We start from the raw sequence: 18,688 nt of genomic DNA, 5'->3' as shown, positions 1-18,688 counted from the left end.
AATGAGAAAATTTGTTCTTTTTTTTTCAGGTTTATGGAACCAGCTGTTATTGTTTGCCTTGGTGGCATTCTCCCCTTTGGATCAATTTTCATTGAAATGTAAGGTTTTTTTTAATAGAAGCAACTTGCCAGTAGAATGCTTATCAGCTTAACTAGAGGTGTATATTTGAATATACTTGAATATACTTTCCTTACTTTCTCTTTAGGTATTTTATCTTCACCTCCTTCTGGGCTTACAAAATCTATTACGTCTATGGCTTCATGATGTTAGTTTTGGTCATCCTTTGCATTGTAACTGTTTGTGTGACAATTGTGTGTACATACTTTTTATTGAATGCAGAGGACTATAGGTGGTAAGTACAATATGTTTATTTAGTTTTAACCATTAAAGAGCAAGGGTGGGTCTCTTTTAGATTGTAAAAGAGACTGAACAAAAACACAAGAGTTTTTATATTACAACATTTGTAAAATATTTACCTTTACTTTTTTATGAAACTCAGAATAGTTAATTACATTTGAATTCATATGTATTAGAAGTTTTGTCATGGAACATTTTATGTAATTGTTATATATTATTACTATATTCTTGATTTATGTTTTTCAGGCAATGGACGAGTTTTCTCTCTGCTGCTTCAACTGCAATCTATGTTTATATGTATTCCTTTTATTATTACTTTTTCAAGACAAAGTACGTATTCTAACATTTTACATCTATCTTAAAATAACACAATGGCTACCGTGTTTCTCCGAAAATAAGACAAGGTCTTATTTTTTTTTACACACAAAATATGGCTTGGGCCTTATTATCAGGGGACAGCTTATTGTTTTGGGGTTGCCGGGCGGCTGCTCTCTTGCGAGTGGGCACCCAAAGAGCCGGGCACAGCCTCAAGGGCGTACGGCTGTGTTGTGCTGTCATAGCAGCGCAATACAGCAGCCATGAAGCAACTACACTCAGGAGCAGTCACCCGGCAAACCCCTTTCCAGCCGGCATAGCACTATTCACTGACCTAGGGGTATCGCCAAGCCGTGTGAGCACCTGTTTGCCGCCGCCCGGCTCTCACGGCTTGGCGCCTTCGAAATGCCAGTGAAAGGCACTCTGCACGGCTGGAGAGGGGTATTGCATGAGTGGCTGTTCCGCTCTTGCTCGCGCGCCTCTCAGCCTCACGATGCCCTGGCCAAGCTCTCCCCGCAGAGCCAAAGCACCGCCAGCGCCGCCATCCCAGCATGGCTTTCTCGGTGGCTTCCAAACTGAGTCTTCCGGCAGTGGCCGCTCTGGGTGTATGCTCTATGGTTGTGAGTTGGCTGCTAGCAGAGCATACTCCCAGAGCATAGAACCATAGAGTGTACGAGCAGAGGGGCCACTGCAGGAAAACTCGGTTTGGAAGCCGCCAAAAAAGCCATGCTCGGATGGTGGCAGCGGAGGTGCTCTGGCTCTGCAGGGAGAGCTGGGTCAGGGCATCGTGAGGCTGGGAGGCGCGCGAGCGGAATAGCCGCTCTTGTAACCCCGCTCTCTAGCCGTGCAGAGCACCATTCACTGGCATTTTGAAGGTGCCAAGCTGCGAGAGCTGGGCGGCGGCGAACAGGTGCTCATGTGGCTTGGCGATACCTCTAGGTAGTGAGTGGCACTGTGCCCGGCTGGAAAGGGTGTTTGTCCGGTGGCTGCTCGTGAGCGTGGTCTCTTCGTGGCTGTTGTGGTGTGCTGTTGCGACAGCGCAACACAGCTGTTCGCCCTGAGGCTGTACCCAGCTCTTTGGGAGCCCGCTCGCAAGAAAGCAGCCGCCTGGCAACCACCCCCCTCTTCAGCTGGGCACAGCGCGCTCACCAACCTAGGGTATCCCGAAGGCGCCAAGCAACGTGATCACCTTTCCTCCTCCCCCGGTTCCCGCAGCTTGGCACCTTCGGGATACCACTAGGTTGGTGAGTGGCGCTCTGCGTGGCTGGAGGTGGGGGGTTGTCCAGAGGGCTTATTTGCGGGGGAGGGCTTATATTTTTGCCCACCAGAAAAATGTGACAAGGCCTTAGTTTCAGGGCAGGTCGTATTTTCGGGGAAACACGGTACTTTGTCATTCATAATTTCGGGAATATTAAAATTTATTTTATCTTCTGTTTTTTTCTCCAGGATGTATGGTTTGTTTCAGACATCTTTTTACTTTGGTTATATGGCAGTATTTAGCACAGCCCTAGGAATAATGTGTGGTAAGATCATAATGGTTTCAAAAATTTTAGTTCTCAAATTGTGTCCTTTTAAACTACTTAATATATTTTTGCAAATATATTCTTAGTTTTCTGAATATATTAAAGAATTGTCAGCTATAAAATTATTTGATTTCAATAGATATATTGTTACATAAGTAATAGCAAGTTATATATATCTTTATAGGAATTCATTTTTAGGCATAAAGTTTAAAGTGGAAGCACATGCTGAGGATAGCACAGGTATTTGAATGATAGGGATGCTCTCAAAAATAAGCAGGGGCAAGGCCAGAAATGAAATGAATTATTAGATTTAGAATTAATTGCATATAAATTAAGTCATCCAACTGCAAAACCAATTGTTCTCTCAACTGTAAGCTCAAACACTTTCTTATACAATTCTCTTATTACCTAGTCACAGATATTTATTTCTACCTTCTTCCAGCTTTCCTTAGAAATATCTCTGTATTTGTGTGGCTTCACATAATAACATATTTGTAGAAAGATAAACAGGATGATCAGACAAGAGGAAATAAGGGTTGGAGTGTAAATGGAAGGTGGGGGAAGAGAAAACAAGCCAATTAATATGTATCTGTTTACCTCTATCCCCCAGTTCAATGAGCAAAAATAAACCAGAAGAGGTTAGAAAGTAGAAGGGGGGGGGGAAATGTGGTAGACAAGTAAGAGAAAAATGAAGGAAGCCATTAAAAAAAACCTACCGTATGTATGATCTCTGCGAGCTGGAAGTATCTGAACTGATTGCTTCTTGAACTGCTTTTTTCTGGCCTAATATAAAATTTCCTAGATGATTCTTCCTTTGCTTTACTTTCCATAGACTCTTGGGATAGGTTACATAACATGACTTTGCTCAGCAAAACACTGGCAGATATTTCCCCTTGTTGAGCCCTGAGCTTTTTCTCAAAATACAGAAGCAAACATTGTGGTAGTTTAAAAAGCGGTACAGTATATCTTGAATTCTGCAATTGTGGACATAAATAAGCATATCTTTGAGCGCCAGCAGAATGTTTCAATTATTTTCAAAACATAGATACAACAGTTCTAGGGATCCCAAGCATGGCCCATGTGATATTGCTGTTCTGTGAGCTACACTGGTTCTTTAAAAATACAGTTTATAGGAGCACTAGATGTGTTCAGGAGTTGGAGACTCTTCTGTTGAGATGCTTTAATTTAGAATGCTGCACTGAGCACAGAATTGGAATTGGTAGGTTAAATGCCCCCTCCCAGTTTGATTCTGTTAATCACTGTTAGGTTCTGCAAGTATTTTTGCAACTGTGCATGCTATGTGTAACCAATTATGTCACTTACCTGGTATAACATAGAATCTTTCATATATAAAGAAATAAAAGCTGCAGAAAAGCTACTGCTTAAGAGAAATGGGATCTGAATATATTTGCCATATGAGAGTTCAAAGTTCCTACCCTGTTTTCCCGAAAATAAGACCTTCCCGGATAATAAGACCAGTCGGGCTTTTGAGCGCATGCACTAAAATAAGCCATCCCCCGAAATAAGCCCTCCCCAAAAATATTTAAACGCATGCGCAGCTGGTCCCTGCCATTTCTTGGGAGGAAGGGGGGAACATGCCCCACACGTCCCACATGCACCTACCATCCATGCGGAACAGCCTCACGGAGGCCGCTCCCACAAACCCTAGCTACTGTGCCCCTTTTCTTAATGGCAGCCGCAAAAAGAGTGGCAGGCCCAGCGATACTAGGGCTGGCAAGAGTGTGCCAGAAACAGAGACAGAACTTGCAGCCCACTCTGGATCAGCGGATCCGCTGGCCAAGGTTAAAGGGCCTCCTGCACCTCAAAAATAACAAGACCTCCCCGAAAATAAGGCCAAGTGCTTATTTTGGGGGTCAAAAGAAAATAAGACCTTGTCTTATTTTTGGGGGGAAACGGTACCAATTCCGATTTAATTACATTTTTAAATGCAGTGTTTCCATACATTTGAAGAGGCACATATTTGTATGTAGCAGCATGCATAATATAAGATTGAGCATAATGTGTCAAATTAGCAGAAATTCTCAGTCCAGGCTGAATACAGAATACAACAAAACAGTACTAATAGGTTAGCTGAATGGTAGATCATCTTGTTGAAATTTAAAAGATTGCACATCATCTTTTTTGTTGTTGTTCAGTTGTCCTATTTATAGTTCACTCAATAGTGAACCCTGCTTTTAAAAGTTACTCTAGAAAATATGTCAAAGTTTTATTATATATAAATTAAAAATACAAATTATATATATATATATATATATATTTATATTTATATTTTTTATTTTTTGCAGGAGCAATTGGCTATATGGGAACAAGTGCCTTTGTTCGAAAAATCTACACGAATGTGAAAATTGACTAAAAGAACTGAAAACTGGAACAGTTAACATTTTAGGGTGTGGGGTGGGAAAAGAGTATATAACTTGCACACCAAAAAGCGCAGGAAAAATTGTGTGCGTGGCACTGGGCACTCTGTGGGTCTCTTTCTTGTGGATCATTTAAAGCAACATCCGTTTTCATTGATCCTAGGTTCTTACTGACTTTTTCCAAATGTTCTCAGCAAATGTGTGGATTATATTCAGTAGGCATTTCCACAGTACATGCTTATCTTCCCAAAATTAGCTCATAAAGATGAATAGACTAGCTCTCTTCAGTGAAGAGGACAAACTGTATTTAACTATTTGTTCCATTCAGTTCTAAAGGAAAGTGAAACAGATGGTTCTTAGAGGTTTCTAGTAAGTTATTGGTACAAAAAATAACTCTTCTGGAAAGATTTCTTCCCTTCAACTTTAGTGTTATTTGATAGGGTGAAGAAACACGGGTGCTACCTGAATAATTTGCAATGTTACCTATTATAAAATATACATGCATTTGTTTTGTTTTTTAAAAAAGTCAAATATTTGCATGCATTCTCAGTTTAATAGGACCAAGTTTCCATTTGTTCATTACAAAAAGTATATTGAACTACAGTATACCTGAAACCCATCCAAAGAAATGTAACTAATAATAAAGGTGGAGTTTTCTGCACTGCAATTTTTAAATGTCAGGAAGCAAAATATATGAAGATGAAGCACTCAATACATGGAGGTTTAGATTTAAAAACTAAATGAATGTCTACAGTGATTCCTTCCTTCCTTCCTTCTTCCCTCCCTCCCTCTCTTTCTTTCTTTTCACCAGCCCACCCCCAGTTTGGAATGTTTACTTGATGATTTAAAAGGGTAACAAGTGTATGAAACATTAAATGATGTAACTTAGATGTAGCTCCCAAGTGTATTTGGATGTACAGATTTACTAAAGAATACTTTTTTCCTGATGATTCAGTGTATAAATATGTGAATTTAGGTGGCTTTTTACATCTTGCCTGCTCTTGCATGAAATGTTGGGGATTTCCTTGCAGTACGTATTTCATGTTTTCTGTTTACTTAAGCTCTTTCAAAAGCAAAAATCTTGTAATTTATAAGAGTTTGATTTTGTTTAGTTCTCTCTGGACACTTTCATAATATCTAAAGCAATGTTGCTTTAAGTGTTCAGAAAGTTTCAAATAAACTTTTCAGACAAACTTTTTGATGGTGAAAAATAGATATATTTTAAATTAAAAGATGATTAGTTCATCATTCCTTGGAAAAACAATTCTGAAAAAGTTCATATATATTCTTCAGATACCCCAAGTTGCATTGGGCTACTCCCTAGTGTGCTTTATTCATCTAAAAAGAATTTGCCTGGTCAAGGAGGAGGCGTTTTCCATAAGTATGCAGATGTTGTAAGTGAAAAGCAAGAACCAACAAAATAAAGATAAAACTTTCCCAAAATTCCTGAAGATTAAGCTGCAATAAGGAAATCCTTGTTTTTAAAGGAACTTTGAGGTAAACATTTAGCATGTATCTTCAAGGCAAAGTTTGAAGCTAAATAATGCAGATTATTTCAAGCAACAATTTCTTATGAGGGGCATTTGTTAATCCTAATTGGTTGCGTGTGTGTGTGGTATTAAACTATTTTCCTGAGATGAGCTCACTTGAAGACTTTTCACATTGGAAAATAATTGTGCAAGAGAAATAAATACAATTTACAGTAAATGAATTGCAGCAGGTTGTTATATAAAATGTTATAATTACATTTTAGAATTACCTTATAAGCTTTTACTTAGTTTCAAACAGGGCGCGGGATAAATATTATAATATTTTACAGTATTCCTAAAATAAGATTTACTGTTTTATATGATACGGAGTTCGATCTCCTTTTCTCTATTGAAATAACTGCAGCTTACTCTGTATTCAACTCTTTGACATCTTTCCTCCCTAGAAGATAGAATTCATCTTGTTTTGAAAGGTTGTAAAATTCATTCTCAAAACATTCTAACAAGAACCTGATAATCCACCTGGTTCAGGTACCTTTCTTAATTTAATCTATCTTAATTCCTTTTTATTGCTTTAGAAGTTTCCCTTTTGTTGTAGATCCTTCATACTCTATCCCTGTTCCTTGGTAATCCTCTATAAAGTTTGTTACTTTAGATATTTATCTATTTTCTCTGATGAAATGGCATTTCCTTGTATAAATTGGAATAATATTGATGGAATGTTTTTGTATTGCCATACTGTCTATTAATACAGTATCTTTATTATAATTTCAACATCATTTTCTTTTTGTATTTTATATGCTAACCACTTCCCTGGTTTATTTGCAAATTCATTTTTAAACTTTTTATAATTCATTTTTATTTCCATTTTTTCTTAATAAATATAATAGCTGTTGTACTAGCTTAATTTATTGAGAAATGTTTTATGTTCTCTGGAGATTTTTTACTTCTTTTTATTTCATCCAGAATAGCTTGTAGTACATTAGTATTTTGTATAAAATAACTTTCAATAAAAGATTTATTGGCATCTGAGACCATTCTTAAACCAGTGCCTTTACCTAAATTATTTTCAAAAAATCTTTTTATAATCCTCCACTATTGCTTCTTGATGTAACAACATTGCATTCAGTCTCCATCTGAAAGAATTAATTTTCTTTTATACATCAAACTCACAGGATTATGACTGAAAAATATTGGTAATATTTCTACTTTGGAAATCTTAGTGGTCAAATTCTTTGAAATCCAAATCACCTCTACTCTTGAAATAAGTATCTCTTTCAGGAAAGCAAGTATACACTGTTGTATTACCATTTTTCTGTCTCCCTGTATCAATGAGTCCTAAATTGTCCATCAGATCAAACAAAACTTTTGGTAAATTGCCTTGAGTGATTTTAATATTTTTCTCAGAAATTCTGTCCAGTTGTGGAGAGATGACTTCATTCTGGTTCCCTCATCAATCAGTAGAAAAAAATCAATCTTCTTTATAAAAAAAATACTTTTTCTTCATTTGGGGCATAAATTTCCAATATCAGTATCTTAGCCTTTGCGAATTAATTTTCATCCACTGCAACAAATTTACCATTCATTTTATTTGGCCAATTTCTACACTGCCCATTTCATCTAGGTGACTAGATTGTGTTAAGATAGTCTTATAGTAGATTTAGCTCATCTAATCTTGTTTCCTGTTTGATATACTTAGAAGGGCTGACATGAATCTTGCAAATCTGAAAGTATAAAACTTCCTGCTACCTCTTTCAATTGCTTGATGCATTAGGGCGAACCCTTTCTAAGATTCTTTCTCTGATGTTTGTGTGTGTGTGTGTCCCTGCTTCTTTTTATGATTGTTTCTTGGACAGCATCTCCCCTTCCCCAAGGTTCCACATTCCATTACACATTTGAGATACATTTGCTCCATTTATATTCCATGCTAAGTATTTATAATCCATTATCAAGCAAAACATATTAAAAATTGATACTGTAGCACTTAGTTCAGTATCATCCCTTTCAGTTTCTTGATATAACTATTGGACTTTTTCTGTACAGTTAGTCCTCGACTTACAACCACAATTGAGCCTAAAATTTCTGTTGTTAAATAAGACATTTCTTAAGTATATTTTGCCCCATTTTACTTTTCTGCCAGAGTTTTAAGTGAATCAGAACAATTGTTAAATTAATAACAAAATTGTTAAGTAAATCTGGGTGCCCCATTGACTTTGATTGTCAGAAGGTGGCAAAAGGTCTCTAGATACTCAACCATCATAAATGGGAGTCAGTTACCAAGCATCTAAATTTTGCACACATGATTATGGGGATATACACCGCCCCGAGTCCCTTCTGGGAGAGGGCGCGGTATATAAATTAAATTAAAGTAAAGGGATGCTGCAACGGTCGTCTGAAAAATGGCCATCAGTCACTTTTTTCATTGCCTTCATTACTTCAAACAGTCACCAAATGAACTGTTGTAAGTCAAGTACTACCTGTAGTCTCCCCTGATACCTCTGTTTGGATCTCGTCCAATTCCTCTTTGAAATTTTCTAGAAATTGCCTTGCCTTCTGAACAAAATTCAGTTAAGACCTCTGCTGCTTAAAAGTAAAGTTTACACCTCACAATTTGACCCATGGAATGATGTCTTTTTCTGCTTTAAAGTCTCAGCCAAAAAAATTAAATCCAAACTCTTTTCTTTCATGCAAAACTTTAATAATATTTTTTAAAGAACAATTATCTGTGTATTATCAATCTTCCATCTTATATTAAAACACTGTTGTAAAACTTGACCATTTTTCTCCTTGACAAAGTGCATCAAAACACCCTGTGGAACTTTTTGTGTTCTCATAAATCTGGAATTTATTCTAAATACTTCATCAATTTTCTGTATCCTCTTCTTTCCAATCCCCCCAAATTCTAAGGCTTGAGGCTTTAATGAACTTTTCTGTAATGTCTTCATCAGAATCCTTTGCGATTGCTCTAAGTCTCAAACTAATTCATTCTCTCTCAATTCCATTAGAACTAAATTATCTAGTTCTTTTTTCAACTCTACCTGTCATACTCTCTAAAAATTTTACTTTCTCATTAACTTGTTTTACCTCTCCAAACACTTGTTTTCAGAGCTTTCCTCTTAACTTCCTCTTTCATCTCCACTATCATCTTTACAAATATTTTTTTCAAAATCCCTCAATTTATTACCCAAATCCTTAAACAACTATGGAAGCAAATCTGGTGTTAATTCCTTTTTTTTTTTTTTTTTTGCTGATTGTTTTAACAATAATTCCTTCCCCTCCATTCTTGCTACTCTTCTGGTTGTCATTATATTTAATTCAAAAAGAAAATTATCTTGAGCAAGGGAGAGAGAGAAAAGGCAAGCTTCTCTCTTTCCTTTCCTTCTTTTTCAAGCTTTTTTTCTTTAATATTTTCATCCCTAATGGCACACTATAATTACAGTGAGCATCACAATCCATATCCCCATAGTTACAGCCAATATCTCAATCTGACTCATATTACCCTTTACAAAACTTCTGTTTTGTAAAATCTGCCAATGGCCTGTTCCCTTTAATAATAAACAAAAAACATTTCCAAAAAGACCTGGTTCATTTGTCTAAATTAATTCTAGTTTATTCAAAAGTATTTAACAAAAAATATTTCAAAATAACTGTCCCCTTTTTATCATTTTTTAAAACTTTCTTACATCTGTTCCTGGTTAAGCTTTTCGTCAAAAAATATTTTAATTCTTAAAACTCTTTTTCTCTCCTATTTCTTTGTAATGTAGAAATAATTACAACACAATGACATCCAAAAGTGGTTAAGGAACGAGGCTCAGCTGAACTTTGTGTCTATATTAGGCTGTATGCTTGGTTGAATTCCTGCAATTCTCAGCCACTCAACTCATGAGCTGACTTCAAAAATCTCCATTCCTAAAGTCTACTTATTCTCATGATTCCTTTATCCAAAAAGACTGCACAGACTGATCTCTGTTGGCCACTTTCTGTGAGGATCATGGTAAACTAGATGTCTTTGAAGGAGTGGGGATGGCATTATGGCATAACCATGCTATTAATCTTTAAAAGTCATCTGCCAAAGGGCACGTGACAAACACAATACATTCCATCTATTTTCTATACCATGATATATGCGGGTACAAAAGGGGTGGAGCTTCAGCATGATGCTGCCTTCATCATTTTCAAAGCCTTGAATCCTTCCAATACCTTCAATATTACTATTTATATTATACTATTAGCAATGCTATTATAAAAGATACCACAGTATATACTGTAATCCCAAGTAATTTGGGTTTTAAAAGCTTTCACCTACAAGTTATTGCTGGGAATTAACTTGTGGGATTACTATGATTTGTAATTGGGATACTATTTTATAGTGTTGCCCATTCTTTTGTCTTTAGACATTATGATTATGTCAAAAAGATCCAAATTATGGCCCACATTTAAATTAATTCTTGACACTTGATAATTAATAAAATGTGCTTTTGCATATTTTTGAAAGAAGGCCTTTCATTACGTGTATTTCTTGAATGACTTAATAGTGGAAAAAATGTAAAAGCATTTTTTTTGCATTAAATGTGCATTGATAAAAACAGCATTAGAAGAATTAAAGCTAACAAGTTTGAAAATATTCCAACCCTATTACTTTAGTGCACAAAACAATAAATGAACAAACATCTGTACATATTTGTCAAGCCGATTTACTATATCTTACTATACATTCTGTGCAAGCATTCTTTGTTTATTCAACATTATATATTTTTAAAATTCTCATCTCTCTATCTGCAGATCTCATCAGTTTCATCCAATCATCACTTTATTCTTTCAACCAGTTCATTTTATCTATATCTATATATCTCTATCTATCTTTGTTTTGAAATTTGATAGTCTCTCTACATGAAGAAATCATCACAACATGTTTCTTTCATACTGGTCACAGATGTGGTCAGTCTATATTCTTTTGTACCATTTATTCTTAACCCTAATATTGCCAATTTTATAAAATAGACTTTTTAAGTTTATCTATTCCCATTGTATTCAATTTTGAAGTATTTCCTGATACATTAATTTTCATTTATATATAACAAGGTGATCAAAACCATATTTTTCCATTCATTTTTTGCAACAATTTATCTTTTCACCAGTAATTGCATATTTTAAAATGTTTCTCTTTCCCCAAGTTTAATAAAGATTCCATCAAAATACATCCATCCATTTATTTACTTCACTTTCTACCATTTATATTCATTGCATTTTCTCTATCAAACTGTTGGTCTTTCATATATTTTCCTTTTTGCATCATATATTCTGTCTTAAATTCACTGCAGATGATACAGGTTCTCACCAACATGACTTCACCTGCATACGAAACTGCAGCACATGTAAACATACCTATAACAACTTACAAGTACGGTATTCCTGATACATGTCTCCATGACATTGTAAAACAATGGAAACATTGATTATTTTCATTGAAGCTCTACACATTATACAATACTTTATACTCTTTGAATCAGTCGTTCTTTTATCATTTTTTCTTTCTCATCCACAGCTTTTTCATTTCATTTTACCTAACGTATTTTTCCTACTTCCTATTACAAGAAAGATTTCTGTTTCAAGCACTTTCCACATCCTCTTTCCTTCCAAATTTTCCATTCAGTGTATTAGAATAAAATACTTTTTCATACAAAATTCATACTTTTGCATCCTTCTGTTCTCATTTCTTTCTTTCCCTTCTTTCCCCAGTTCCATCTTAACTCTTAAATAGCATCAAAATCTCACATTGTGGTTGTATGCTTCCCTTGTTCTTCATTTTTCATTATACATAAATTATGTTTTTTTTTGTTCTTTCCTTTACCACATACAATTATGGAAAGATGCATGCTTAGGTCTCATGTTCAAAATTGACCTTTTTCTAAGTAGATAATCAACTGTACTGAAGGTAGTCTTCAACTTACAATCACAATTGAGCCCAAAATTAGTAACACAGTTGTTTAAGTGAATCTGCTTCCTTCTTTGGCTTTGTTTGTCAGAAGGTTGCCAAAGGTAATAACATGACCAGAGGACACTGCAACTGTCATGAGTCAGTTGCTAAGCATCTGAATTGTGATCATGTGACCATGGGTATGGGACATTATGTACAACAAACATAAGTATGAAAAGTCATAAATCACTTTTTTCAGTGCTGTTGTAACTTTGGTCACTAAATGAACTGCTATAAGTCAAGATATATGATTTTATTCTTTGCTCTCCAAATGTCCCCATCACTTTTTTTGTACCCCCATGTTCTTTCAAGTCATCCATTCATTTTGCTTAAAAGAATTTATTACCCTTGAATGCATTGGTTCAGAATTTGAAATGATTTTCCAAAATCAATTCCTGATTCTTTTAGGAGTACAACTATCAAGTGTATCTTGAGCCTTATTCTTGTATACTGAGTAAATGAAAATGGAATTGTGTGTTTAAGTAAGCCAATTAGAGATAGACTTTGACATAAGATGGATGGCTTGGCAGCAGTTTCAAATTACAATGGTCCTATCAAAAGGCGTATGACTTGGACTAAAAGTTCTGACGGCCACTCCCCCCTCCCCCCAGACATGTGATACCATTTTGGGCGCTCAGCAGATAGCCTGCATTTAACAGTTGTTGGTAGTATCACCTGACTGAAATTTACTTTGGGGGTGGTTTTTTTTTTTTTTTCTGGAATCCAGTGTTTACTTCCAGTTTTCAGCAAAAAACACCCATTGCAGACAATAGCTTTGATTAATGACTATCACAAAAAGGTCATGAAGTTGGGCAGAGTCACATGATGACCTACTTAACCGCAGAACTTTCAGCTGGAATTCTTGCTCTGTTATGGTTGTAACAGGACCATAAGTAAGTAAAGGACTACCTGTAATGCTTTTGTAAAATGATACATTTCATTGCTTGACAATAATGTTAGAAATCATGTAGTTAAACAATAATTAAAGAAACCCTGCACAACAAATTTAAATAATGCTGCTATTAACTAGGCTTGTAAAAGTTGTAAAAAATGTAAGCAGGTGACTTATTTATCTTTGTAGGTACCACTTCCTAGCATGGTCTTATTCCTATTAATAGACAAGTGTAGCTTCATTTTAGGTAGCAGCCTTCTTCCATTTTTATCTCTTGCATTCAACTTTTGTCTCGATCCTTGTGTCCATTGAAATGGGCTCATTCAACATATGTCACCTCAGCCAGGTTAACAGTACAATTGCTACCTTCATATACAGCTTTGATTATTAGTCATAAAGTGAGTAGACATGAACCTAAAGAAATAGGAGGCATGGGGAAATGTAATTATCCCTCAGACAGGAATATATTATTAAAATTAGATTCCCTGTTTTAAACCATTGGATATGAAGAGAAGGCAGTGAAAGTCACAGAGAGTAACAAAAGGTCTGTAAAAATGCAACTTGTTCAAACCATGGTATTTTCCATAGCCTCATATGAACTGGGCACTACAGAAAAAAGACAGCAAAGTAAAATTTTGCTATGCTTTTATGCATAGTACAGAGATAGCAATAACACAGGACTGAGGAGATGGTGTAATACTCTAAATCCAGAGGAATTCCCCTCCCCCTCCCAGCAGTTTATAGGTTGAATAGCACTGTTTTGTCTAAATGCCCTGTGCACCCATACTATTTCTATAAGGGGTCCCCAGCTTAGTCTTAGACTTGACTTATAATAACCTTATTGTCACTTTGAATGTATACTAATTGGCATACATTAAAATGAAATTTCATTGCATACAGCTCTAAAAAAGTCACCACCTTTAATATATGCTACATAAATATGATTAAATAAATACAAAATTATGCATAGACCTGCATATATTATATGACACAGAGAAACAACAGTCTAGTTCTGATGTATAGATGTACATGGTGAGAAAAACGAATCTTGGAAGTTTACCAGATGAATGGCATAGGGAACAAAGCTATTATAGAATCTGATAGTCCTGCTAGAAATTCTTCAAAACCTCCTCCCAGAGCGGAGCAATAGAAACATACCATAAAGTGGGTATCTGGGGTCTCAAACAATGCTTTGAGTTCTAAGCACATAGTGCTTATAGGCACTATCCCGAATAATAGGAAGCGAGTTTCCTTTAATTTTCTTGGTTGTCCTTACCACTCTCTGTATGGACTTTCTATCTGAGGCACTGCTGCCACCAAACCAAACAGTGATGTAGTTAATAATACCCTATAAATATCATCATTGTCGTTCCAGATAAGAATGGGAATCCAGCCACACAAGTAGCAGGCGAGCAAGCAATCTAAGTTGCACTTGAAACCATCCTCCCCACCCCCCACCCCCAATCTGTGGAAAACTTGTCTTCCACAAACTGGTCCCTGTGCCAGAAAAGTTGGGGATTGCTGAGCTAAGCTTCTCAAAAGGCTGCAGTTGGCCGTGTTGATATCTTCCAGGCTCCCTTCTTCCTTCCTTCCCCATGGGAATATCTGCCCTGCTGTCATTCATGTGGCTGAAATTAAAAAATTATTGGACAGCTGCACAGACCTCCCACGGTTTGGAAAAAGCTGGGATAGGCCTTTCCCGCTCTGCAGTCATGTCAGAAGGCACTCTTCCAGGAGGGCCATCCATGTACATGCCTGCCGTGCACATGCCTGCCTGCTACCTTGGCCTCACCATTGCAGCTACTTTCCCAAAGGTTTGGACCACCTCATCCAAATGGTTTTCCCTCAAGAAAGCAAGCACCAGCAGGAACAGGCCTCTAGGTATCCTTCAGTGTCATGATTTCTCTCTTGTCTCAAGGCAACACTGGAAACAACAAAACTGCTTGTCCATGAAGGTAAATGCAAAAGTTGCTAAGTTCATTCCTGTTCATGAAAACTGCCTACTCACTAGGTTATTCTGCAATAGGATTGGCAAATGGTCCCAAAACAGCTGGTCAGTGACAGTCATGGGGGAGGGGAGTGTAAAAAAAGTCAAAATAGGGGCTGCAAGCCCTACCTTCTTAAATGTAACGTGAGGCACATAAAAAGTAGGGCTTTAATCATGTAGAAAGTTACCATCTTGACTTTTTTGACTTTTGCAAATGTTCCTAAAGCTCAGACCAATTCCAGCTTTTTTTTTCATTTAGCTTTTTAAAATGGAATACCTGACTTGAATCTTTTACATGTCTGTTCCCCTCCTCCCTAGCTCCAGCTGCTATGCAAGCATGTAACAATGGCTAGAAATACTAGAAAAGTATGAATGCAAAACTGCCAATAATGTGCCTTATATGAAACATTGTGGCAAAGCAGTATTAATTTCACCTCCTTTCACATGTTCACATTCATCAACTAAGCGACCATATATGGTGAAGGTAGGGGATTTTACACTGGGGATCATGGTTTAAGTTACCTAATTCTGAACTGCTGGCATGCATACAAGGACTAATAAGAATATGCTTAGTCAAAATATAAATCTTGTATGGAGCAGAAATGAAGGGATTTCATATAAAAACTTACACAGAACAAAAATAGATGTTTGAAAAAATCAGAACATTGGCAGCTAATATCCAAGGCCTTGATTGTGGGGAGCAAAGGGGTCAGAATGAAGAAAGTAATTTTGCAGTTTTGCAACAAAAATACACATACCAAGGCACTGGTCTAGAGCCAGATTTGGCCTTCAGTATGCACAAAAAGGCTCCTACATAAGCAAGGGGTAAGATTTAGCATGTTAATGAGAAAACGTTTGGAATTCACAAAGGGACAAACCAGATCCAAATTAACAAGTTTTCTCTGTCATCAGGAGACATACTACAGACATCCTGTTAAACACAGTTTCTAACCTGTCTTGACCTGGACAGCAAAAACAGTTTTTATCTGACAGTTTAGGAATGTTAAAAGTTATCAATCAATCCATGCCACAATAGAATAAAGAGCTTTCTATATTCCAGTCTGCAGTGATTAGTAAATTATTAACATTATTTAAGAAGGAAAAATAAATCAAAATACTAAATAGCTGTTAGTTGTCAAGTACAATACTACAAAGTTCAGGTTGTGTGATGTTAGACAAGATAGACACACACACACACACACATAATGAAAGGGCAGCACAGAAATAAGATGAGCTTGAACAATTAATACAGAGTGGCAAACATGATAAATCCGATAAGAGATTCCCATGACTGGAATATAGCAAAAATACATAGAAGTAATAGGAAAGGATCTGCAGTAAAGATTAAGAATATGCATTGCTGCTCAGAAATTGAAACCCATTAAGGTTTTTCAAACCATCCAGTGGGATCCTTGGTTCTGTGAGAGACCTTCAAAAAAATTAACTTGGAACAGGTGGAAAAAAACACCATACTTAAGATTTTGTGGAGCCAGATTTTTTTAAAAAATTAGCAGGTTCCACAGCTTAAAACTTGAAACAAAGCATCTAGAAGGAGTACTATAAAAGCAACACTTGTGGTTCTTTTATCACTCTCTCTCTCACACACACACACACAAGCAGGAAAGGGATAACTTTCCAAAGGTAAGTGCAAATCTTTCAAATAGGAACAACCTGCAAAGGAATTCAATTCAATTCAATCCTTTATTGTCAGAGTACAATGTGTACAATGAGATTGGCTGAGCCGTGCACCCCACCCAACACAATACAACTCACAGTGAAAGACAAAGAATCCCTATCCCAGTGAATCCTACTAACACCCACCCAGTCCTATTGTACCATGTGAATTTACTGCACATTGCGCCGGCCCCGCAAGTCAATACTATGTTCTAGAGTTATTTTTCATTCAATAAGTGGTACAGGAAGTTATAATTACACTTCCTTGGATTATGGTTCACATTTTAATTTTAGTCTTTTCTGTTTTTAGTGGTGTATAATTTGTTTTTAATGATGTATTTATGGTGTTTTTGTAAACTCAGTCATTGTATATATTTTCTAAATAAAAAATGTAAAGGAAGATAGTCTTGAAGCATGGCTGCGTTGGAAGAAAAACCCATCTGGTTCAGTTCCAAGTTGGGAGAAAGATACTGGAAACATGGAGGCTGATTGGAAAGATGGTTTAATGTTGAACAGAACCACTAGGGTTTGTGGCTCTGGTGCAGCTGACAAAATGGAGTTGAGAGTGAGGGGTTTTTAATACTTTCTTTGGGCTTTGTATTTGAGCTTCCTATCCCTGTGCAAGAACATTCTATTGCTCTTGTCAGATTCCTATGGGGGGTCACGTAGGGGTTATGTAAGGGTCATAGTTGGCTCTATAGGCAAAAGAGGAAATGCAAATCCTAGGTGTTTGTCTCAGCCAATCTGATCAGCCTCTGGCTTATTGTTTATCTGACCTCCCAAGTGAAGTTTTGGACTGCTGTGGGGGTCATGCAATGAAGTGGCTTGTGTTCTGAAAGGGAGTTGGGCAATTCCTGTTGTGTCTAATGACATTTGTCCTGTGTCGGATCTGGGGCAGTGGTGGGTTGCAGGCAGTACGCCCCGGTACAGGTGTACCAGAACACCGGATACTGTTCTGGTACGGTGCTCCGGAGGGCTCACCCGCCTGCCCGAGCTCCTTACCTGTCTTTTAAGACTTCCGTGCTTCCGCACACGGCACATACAGCGCCTGTATGACGCTCCGCTGAGCAGCTGGAGCATTACAGAGGCTCACAGAGGCGGTAAGATGCATGCACGCGCACGCTACGCATGTCCATGTGGACGCAGCCGGGCAACCCACCACTGATCTGGGGTGAGAGTGCTGCTTCTAATCCTACCATTCTGCGTTTGTTTCAAGATATCCTATCTTGAATGGATTACCAAATCTGCATTTCTAAAAGTTGGCCTCCTCAGTTTCTGCTTGGGTCAGGGAAAATGGGGCTGGTTTCTGAATAGGCTGGCTCAAGCTTTCTTAATAGGCACAAAATATCTGCTGGGGCTATTAAGAAAGACCAGGTCTGCTTCCCACTCCTAAAATAACATGTTTCTCATTTAGGGAAATATAATATTCTGTCTTTTTTTTAATATTCCTCAAAATATTTCATTCTTGGGGGGGGGGAGGGAGGCTTCCCTCAGCTATTAAGATATAGTATCAAATTGTCATAGTCTTTAAAGATTGAGGGTAACAGTTAATTCAGTGTTCCCAACCTTCAGTAACAAAGTTGTGCAGATTCCAACTCCCAGAATTCCTCAATCAACATTTTGTCCGAGGTGGCATTTTCAGAATCTCATCACCATTCATTCATCCATCCATCCATTTATTCAGCACATCATATCCCTTTATTCAGAACTGAACACAATGAAAGATCAACCTTTATTAACACAAAGACAACAGCTCAGAAGTACGGCAAATCTCAGACAGGCAAACAGCAAAGCAATGACAGCTGATAGCTCTTTTAGATTCGAGCTGTCAGGCAACAGTCCAATCAGGTGGCTGGATTCTCCCGCCGGCTGGCTGGTGCGTCTTGGCCAATCAGAGGAGGCCAATGCAAGTCAATGGCAGGAGAGTTCGCAAGACAATAGCAGGCTAGCTGAAGTTAGGAACGCTTCAATACACAACAATGTTATTAATTTCAAAAATTGTGGGAAATCCTGTTATTTCTTGAAATGTAATAAACAGCTGAGATTATAAATCAGTCAATAAATACTAAAGTTGCAGACGCTGAGAAACACAATATGA

The 18,688-nt window shown here is 37.1% G+C and overlaps 1 protein-coding gene across 1 annotated transcript in view; it reads left to right on the top strand.

The window, feature by feature from the left end:
* The window catches only part of TM9SF3 (transmembrane 9 superfamily member 3), a 41,698-nt gene extending 35,927 nt beyond the window's left edge, over positions 1-5,771 (top strand). Inside the window, exons 11-15 of the mRNA XM_081954028.1 lie at positions 30-98; positions 206-352; positions 604-687; positions 2,119-2,195; positions 4,502-5,771. Coding sequence (XP_081810154.1) covers positions 30-98; positions 206-352; positions 604-687; positions 2,119-2,195; positions 4,502-4,569 — 445 coding nt within the window. The 3' untranslated portion in view covers positions 4,570-5,771. The remainder of the gene's footprint in view (positions 1-29; positions 99-205; positions 353-603; positions 688-2,118; positions 2,196-4,501) is intronic.
* The last annotated feature ends 12,917 nt before the right edge of the window (positions 5,772-18,688 follow it).

This window comes from Natrix helvetica (assembly GCF_964273705.1).
Source record: "Natrix helvetica genome assembly, chromosome: 5".
Classification (NCBI taxonomy): Eukaryota; Metazoa; Chordata; class Lepidosauria; order Squamata; family Natricidae; genus Natrix; species Natrix helvetica.
The sequence above is the reverse complement of the archived record's forward strand: the minus strand, read 5'-3'. Positions and strand labels throughout refer to the sequence as shown.